At 36.4% G+C, this 8,353-nt stretch overlaps 1 protein-coding gene across 2 annotated transcripts; it reads right to left on the bottom strand.

The window, feature by feature from the left end:
* Nucleotides 1-2,750: 2,750 nt before the first annotated feature.
* Nucleotides 2,751-8,031, bottom strand: LOC137723356 (flowering locus K homology domain). Of its 2 annotated transcripts, none has more exons than XM_068462530.2 (7): nucleotides 7,757-8,031; nucleotides 6,773-7,388; nucleotides 4,686-4,938; nucleotides 4,119-4,264; nucleotides 3,740-4,024; nucleotides 3,440-3,634; nucleotides 2,751-3,173 (listed from the first exon to the last, which is right to left on the bottom strand). In XM_068462530.2, exons 2-7 carry the CDS (start codon nucleotides 7,379-7,381, stop codon nucleotides 2,997-2,999), a joined length of 1,665 nt encoding a protein of 554 aa, XP_068318631.2. In that variant the 5' UTR covers nucleotides 7,382-7,388; nucleotides 7,757-8,031; the 3' UTR covers nucleotides 2,751-2,996. The 2 variants fall into 2 exon arrangements, with proteins under 2 accessions (XP_068318631.2, XP_068318630.2); XM_068462529.2 differs by having other exon boundaries at nucleotides 4,119-4,267; nucleotides 7,757-8,006.
* Nucleotides 8,032-8,353: the final 322 nt, after the last annotated feature.

Here is an 8,353-nt window from a genome sequence, read left to right as displayed (position 1 = left end):
ATCACATGATTTGTATGCATATTAAAGATCCCTAATTATGTGCGTAAATCGATAAGATATTTCTTCATTCAAACATCATCGTTACATACATTCTCTAAGATTGCTCGAAAAGAGCAGATTTATAATAGCACATTGGCTTTAGAAACACATGAATAATTTAACATTATTGACTCATAAAACATACAGGACAATGGGACAACATCACGTAACATGTAAAATATGAGAAATAATTAAAAAGGGAGATAGAGAGAAAGAACACAATCCGTGAACATGCCGGCAATCACCACGCCGCGCATATGGTTGTAGACTTTGAGTCTCCTACTTCTTAAAGGAGATGTTGTTTCTGCTTCCGATGCTGAAGGTCTTTTTAATCTTAGACTTAGAGCGATTAACAAAATCCGTAAACATATGATATTCATCATCTTCTTGCTTTGTTTCATAAACACCATCTGCTGCGGATGAAGCCTTCTCGATACCAGCATTGGAGGTCGTAGCACTGATCTTGAATTTCGTGCGGTTAATGTAGTCAGAAAATGCACCATCATTGTCTTCCATTCTCATCTCTACCTTGTGCACTCGTGCCATTCCAGTCTGTGCAGCTTCAGCTCCAGACACATTGGGTAGTTTGACCTGGTTACTTTTCGAATTGCGAGTATGATTATGACTCGGAAGTGAAACTTTTGGAGCAGTAGAGGCCGGAAATTCGTATGCTTGCTGTTTTGCTTGTCTATTTCCCATTGATATATGTGAGAAATTCGAAAACGGAGCAAGTTTTGGAAATATGAGTGACGGAAACACAGCGGATTAGTGACGGAAAAGATGTGGTGACTGAAGACAATTTCTAAAATTATGTTGTAATTGAAAGATGGAGAGAGCGATATTTATAGTCTGCATGCACGAAAATTTAAAGAGAAGTGAAGGGAGAAGTTTGCTTTTAGATTCCTGCAGATATGAAGAAAAAAGTTTGGTTTTAGATTCCTAATGAAGGAAGAACTTTCTCAATATTTTTCCAAAAAGGGTATAGTGATGTTTTAAAAAGATTCCCACGTTATTTCAGCTCCAATTGTCTTCGGTTTTTGAAATTAAAATCCTACTTTAAGCACAACTAATACAACACTAAACCACTAGTAATTGAAAGTAGAGGTGTTAAATCAACTCATTGGATTGTTAATGAATATTCATTAAGTTTAGTTTGATTTCATCTTACATTACTAACACTATCAATCTCACTTATATATGATACTGATGTCAATTAAACGGGTCTTGACATATACTTATTAACAACTAAATAGATTAATTTAACACCTCTAATTGAAAGGATTATGTAATATGTTGGCCAGCTATTTATTAACACCGTATCAAAGCTTAATTAATCAATTAGTTTCCAAAAGCAATGAAAAGTTTAGGCAGAAAACATAGAGAATCTGGGTCGGTACTTGGAATAATCAGGGTTGAAGATTGAAACTTTGACACAGACAGAAACCCTAGCTCTTCCAAATTGGCAACCGTAAAAATAATTCTGAACAGTAATTATAATTAAATAATCCATGCGTTTATAGTGCAACGTCTGAAACAAGCATCATGGATTTCTGGTGGGAAAACCAAGAAAAATTGTCAAAGGAAAACTTTCTCCAACTTGATTTTACTAAAAAGAGATGCCAAAACTTTATAGTGTATTTTCTACCGTCCACAAAATCTGTAAAAAAAATAGTCGAAGTTTTTAACTCAGTTTTGCAAAATTCTAGATGCTCAAGCAGACGGAATTTCTCCGTGGTTACATCTTTTGTGCATGCAAAAGATTATGCGAAAACTGAAAATTTTCATTTTTATCAAAATCAACGAGTGTTTTCAATCGGTTTAGCAAAGTTTTGCATACATCATCGTAATTTTTGTGGCATTTTAACTATGTTTCGGGGACTTACTAGATTTTTTTTATATTTAAAAAAAAAAAAAAATTTAAATGTCATATGAACTTGTACACATTTTTCAATTTATCATATCAACTTTCTGAAATCATCAATTTGCCATCTCATCCTAATTCCGTTAAGTTTTCTATCCAAAATAAGTCATGTGCGAGGCACATGACTTGTGTTCAAGATTATTTCTGTCATTTAAGATCTTTTTACAAGTTCTTTACTTTTCTTTAATAAAACTCTTAAATTTTGTGTTCGAGGTTTTTCATCCGGATCGTTGTGTTCGAGCAGCGTATATGCATATACAAATCTATTTTCTGGCACCAAACCTCAACTCGTTTCTTATATTACAAAGCCTATATAAAATTTGATTTCATGACATGCTAAACTAAACACTCTAGAATTGTTTTGATCGAATGCAACTTAATAGAAGGAAGTGGGTTGTTAAAATTATAGAAATACTTCTGAACACAACACATGACTTATTTTGGATGGAAAACTTAACAGAGGTAGATTGAGATGACAAATTAATGATTTCAGAAAGTTGGTATGAAAAATTGCTTAAATTTTTAGTTTATATGACATTAAAAAATAGGTACGATTTCATATGACATTTCAAAAAAAACTCCTAAAAAACACTTAAGTAGACTTGATAAATGGTAAAAAATCGTACTTTTAACAACATTATGCAAAAGAGTCACCGTCGCATTACAACATAAAACGTATTTTTATGTCATTTTCCAGCCACATTCTTTTTAGTAGTTTTTCTTCCCAGCTACATGCTAAAACTATGACGGCTTCTCCTGAATGCATCAACCGGAAAACAATGTGCCAAGATACTAATAAGAGCATGTCCATTAATTAAGAACAAGGCGAATTCAGAGTAAATCGGCTCAACACTACGGTTCGCCAGCCTAAATAACACCGAAAATCTGACATTAACTAGTTCAAAATCAAAGTTTCATAAGGGAATTCACAGTATAACAATACAACTGCCCTACAGAATTACTATGTGATCGACTAAGTCACACCGATAAACGATTTGTCTCACTCTTACAAAAAAACCCCAGTAGAAGTTCCCGTCTAGTACCCATAATGCGAGCCGTAGGCTGAGCCATAGCCCCCATGTTGTCCTGCATGTCCTTGATTAGATGGGGGAGATGCATACACCGAACCATGAGTTGCATAGTTGTTATAACCTTGGTCCACAGAGCCAGGAGTTGGAGTCGGCTGCGGTGCTCCAGCATCAGCCATGAAATTCTGTAAACCAACCAACAAAGGACGGTCAAGGTCTCTGTACTAACAGAAAATTAGAATGCATGTATTAACAGAAATGTGCTCGTATATCAACTACTACCGACAGCAGAAGCTTTCTAACAGCGCTAATGCACGAAAGACTATACAACAGAACACCCAATAAAACACGTTACGTTTGCCCGTACTCCTATTATGACCTCACAAAAATGTAATAAGCCAGAAAGCATGATCAAGATACAAGAATCAAATGCCAGGACTAGGAGCATTGCCTGTATCAGTTGTTGAGCTGCTTGAACTTCGGGAGCACTTCCACTGATTTCAACAGTCATCTCCCCAGGTACACCCCTAGTCTCTTGTATCGTAACAGTTGCCCCACTAGCGCGTCGAATATAGCTTATACTTGCACCAGCTGTGCCAATTACAGCATCAGCATATGACAGCGGAATTTGCAATTGCTTGGTGATCTGCAAAAATAAGAAAAATCATCATCAGGAACATATTTGGACTACAAGAAAGAACTTGATAACACCAATGTAGTTTGCAATGAATTAAAGAAACATGAGTATAACCTGTGTGACCATTCCTGGTGCGGACTGAGCATTTGATGGCTGGTGGGAACCCATTGGAGCTTCTCTTCCATAAGCCGATATACCATGATGAGGCTGTTTCTCCATAGGTGGAGGCATGTCAGCTGGTGGATAGTAATTGTCAAGCTGCCGAGGAGGTGGCATGTATTGGGGATTAGGCGGCCCATATCCAGGACCCCCATGACCAGCATTGTGGGGATGACCTTGAGGTGGACCCCAATTTTGATGAGGTGGCCCATGATCCATCTGAGGATTTGCCATTTGCATCTGATAAAAAATAAGGAGCATCATTTGTTTCATCAAACATAAGTGTTGAGAGTTGGTTTGACTTATTGCAATTGAGAGTACAAGGCAGACTTACATGCATTTCAAATATTGGAATTATACTGCGGTCAACTAAAAACTTCCTAAGATGAGATGCAATTAGTTCAATTCCTTTGTGCACACCAACACCCTCACCCACTACTTCAACCACTCTGTCATCTTGAAGAGCAAAAATCGGTAGGTCTTCTGCACCAAATCATTCAACAAAAGGTCAAGCAATCGAGCAGAGGACACATATACCAATGTCCAGCTGAAAATAGAGATGCAAAACTAAAGAAAGTAAACAGTAAAGAAAGAAGAAAAAGTTTCAGCTTTTACTATTTGTGAACTATGTGTCATGTGATGGGTTGTATCCCATAAATGCAACGGTGAATGCCGCCCTCAGCAAATACTGCCACTAAATATTTAATCTTATATCCATTAGATGAACTTTTAAGCCTTATTTGGTTATACTGAAGAAAAACTATATGTAACAAGACAAGTAGCTAGGTAGTCTCATGATGAATTTTTCAGAACTTACACTAAGATCAGATATCTGTGTATGTTTCAGAGTACATCGGAAAAATTGTAAATCATAAGAGATTCAATATACAATGAAAATTACCTGATCCAAGAACTCTAACTATGCAGTTAGATGCTTCTTGAATGGATTTAACAGTTCCTCCCTGTTTCCCTATCAAGCTTCCTGCCTGTGAAGCTGCGACCAGCAGCTTTGTGGATACTTTGCCACCCATGCCCGGTGGAGCATGAGAAGAATCACCATCCAAACCATCAATAATACGCTTGTGAACCCTCAAAAGGCCATCCATTGCTGGGGGCAGAGAAGAATCTGGCTCCTCCTTGCCAGAAACCATTACCTAATCAACGCAATAAAAAGCACCATCAGCATAGAATAAACACTGGCCGTTACCATAACATAGTGCCTCTGACATATACACAAACATCTGAAAATACTCTTCTTCATAAAAAATATTAAAAAAAGAAAAAAACAAACAAACAAACAAATCAACAATTCCTTGGCAAAAATGTAAAAACTGAACACGGAAAAACATGGACCAGGTGAATGGTAACAAGGACAGCCAAAATCGTACACAGCGTTCAGATACATCAAACCATTTTATAAACCAAAAGGTATGCATTGAACATATCCATGTAGGATCTTCCAACCAAATATAAATCTTCTATATATGGTCATAATTGGCCTACAAGAGATCAATTTTGACAAATTACTAGGGGAAAACAACAGCTTAGCAGTTATGCACAAGCTTTTACGTATAACTAACTGATTCACTCTGACAATTGACTGTGGTTAGTTATACTGCTTTTTGTTTTCAAAGATATGTAGGATAGTTTATAAGCCACTTAAAATTTATCATTAGTCTTAAGAATCACGTTATTAAGCATTATTGATTTCTTTTATGGTGTACATCATCTGCGGCAAGACATCAATCATCCAGGTTCTGAAGTTACCAGAGATAATGCAGAGCTTTGTGGAACAAATGTTCGAATAGTGTATGTGTTTATTCAGATCAACTTTTCAGCAATTTGTAATGCTCAATGCTGATCCCTTCCATCTGGACCTTTTGTTCTTCAAGTTTGGGATCTTATTGATGATTGAGTCGTTGCCTTAATGTTTGCACGAAAAACCTGCACACATTCATTGTTGTTATTACAATAAATGGATGTATTCATATTTTATGGATTCTTGTGATACCGCTTCTTTTATGTCTTCTTTTGATTAAACGTTTTTAGAAAAGGAATTCTAGAGTTGAATCACATTTGTTATTATTTGCCTCACACCTTCAATAATTTCATTGATTTTCAGACTCTTTGAGAGAACAGGGCTAGATATTACGAAAAACTTATATAGTGACTCCTTTTCATTTGGATAGCACCTTCTTCTCCTAAAAGATCTATACCATAGTACACATTTAAACTATGAGAACATCACTACTTTAGAACACAAATTGAAACACTAGAACCTAATTTTTTTTTTTTTTTTTTTTTTATGAAACAGAAATTATATTTCTAGTCAAACTAATCAAGATTTCGTTTAATGTGTACGTTAATCTAACATATTGCATTGTGCCTCATAACTATTTTGCCCATCTAGGATGACAATTATTGTATATTTTTTCCTGTAATTATTAAATCAATTGACACTATCAACCTATAGCTTTTAAACTCAACAAGGTGAAGAACTTCATATAGATCAACTGATCATATTGGTGATTGATCTTCATAGTAACAATTAGAGTCGAAAGTCAAGAACTTCATTTTCATCTTTCCCTATGTCATTTCAACAATGGTATATCACCGTATGACTGTTATACTTGGTGCATGCAACACTCTGTAATAGTCATGTAGAGGTCAAACCATCAAACTATAAACATTAAGCAATCTCAACAACAATCAGATATTTATAGCCACCAAGGAAGCTTTCCTCAACTACGATATATAGCAAATTTACCCTCACGGAAAACTTAGTCCAGTAACTAAATGATTCACGGAAAACTTAGTCCAGTAACTAAATGATAGGAACTACAAATGCTCAAATACATTTCAAAGCGAAAGCATAATATAGAGAATGAAAAAAACCAAGTGACCAAAAGCAGATAACTACGTAAAATTCGTTGAAACTTCAAAGAGAATACTACATCTCGTTCATACAGGTTATTAGTAGAAACTTACAGCTCTTTCAGTTGTTCCTGGGGGACCATCAAGAATTTTAATGCGAGCTCTTGTCTCCTCGACTATTTTCTTAATGAACTCCCCTTTGCGTCCAATTATACTGCCAACCTTTTGCGCAGGAACCAGCATCCGGAAAACACTCTCTCCTGGCCATCCAGGCCACTTCTTCTCACCTCCACCAGACACAGCAGCATCTTCATGAGGCTCTTGGTTCTGTTCAGGTAATTGCGCCTCCTCCTCTTGTACTTCTACTGATAACTCTACTTGTTCCTGCGCCTGGAACTGAGCCAGTGCCTCTTCCTGCTCCTGTGCCTGGAACTGAGCCAGTGCCTCTTCCTGCTCCTGTGCCTGGAACTGTGCAAGTGCATCTTCCTGCTGCTGTGCCTGGAACTGTGCAAGTGCATCTTCTTGTTCTTGTGCAAATGTCACTCCATGTTCTTGTTCATACCCCTGTACATTGGCCTCCGTCAGCTCTGGAGCTGGGTCCAGAGCCGTAGCCTGGTCTTCTACCAGTGGCTGTGCATTCTCAATCTCATCATCGATTTCAGCCACGGTGACAGGTACTTCACCTCCATCAAGTTCCCCATAGAGTTTATCAGCTTCAGCCATAAATTGTCTGCATTATATCAAACATAAACCAAGAAAATTATGATAACAGAAACAAAAAATCACCATGAAAAATATGAACAAACCCAAATGAAGAAAAATACTCCGAATCGAAAACCTGTCTGGAAACCATGAATTAGTAAACATATTTCACAATACAAGAACAAAAACCCTTCCTTCAATAAATAAAAATAAAAAAACAGCCCTAAAGTAACAGAATCACAAAACAAAGAAAACCCAATGACGAACCAACATCGACAATTTGTATACAGAAATGCATCAAGCAAATACTACACTAAAACCATAGAAAATTGCAGAAATTTGAAAAGAAATACACACAAAACTATAAAATAAAATAAAAAAATCATGAAAAATTACATGGGTAGGGAAGAGAACTGGTGGTGGCAGCGCGAAACCTAGTAGTCTGAAACCGAAAGGGGCGAATCGCTGGAGAGGACGACGAGAGTTGGATTAGGCTTCCAAGGGGTTTGAGAGAGAGAGTGAGAGAGAGAGAGATTCAGAGTTGAAGAAAATAGAAAGACAGGGAGAGAGTGATTTATCTTGATTTGAGAGAGAGAGAGAGAGAAAGATGGGGTTTGGGGTTCGATTTCTGTGGCTCTGGAAATATGATTTTATTTATACCCCACGAATTTGCTAAGTATACTGTAAAATATTGATACATACATTGTCACGTCATTTAGTAAATTTAGTGACCTTAACATCTCAACAGAATCCTCTTCGAATCCTTTTAGTGGGATCTTGAAAATTCGTAAATCGTATTTGTTCATCGTAAATTATGATATTAATTTTAATTTTAAATAAAAATATTTAAAATAATTTATAACTTCATGATGTACGATAAACAGATACGATTCATGAATCTTTGAAATTTTCACAAAGAGGATCCAACAAGGATCTGGATTCCTTAACATCGTTTCCTAAATAAATAACCTATAACTAATGGTCTGGTTTAAA

Source organism: Pyrus communis, chromosome 4 (assembly GCF_041283825.1).
Source record: "Pyrus communis isolate YQ-2024b chromosome 4, ASM4128382v1, whole genome shotgun sequence".
In the NCBI taxonomy this organism is placed as follows: domain Eukaryota; kingdom Viridiplantae; phylum Streptophyta; class Magnoliopsida; order Rosales; family Rosaceae; genus Pyrus; species Pyrus communis.
The sequence above is the reverse complement of the archived record's forward strand: the minus strand, read 5'-3'. Positions and strand labels throughout refer to the sequence as shown.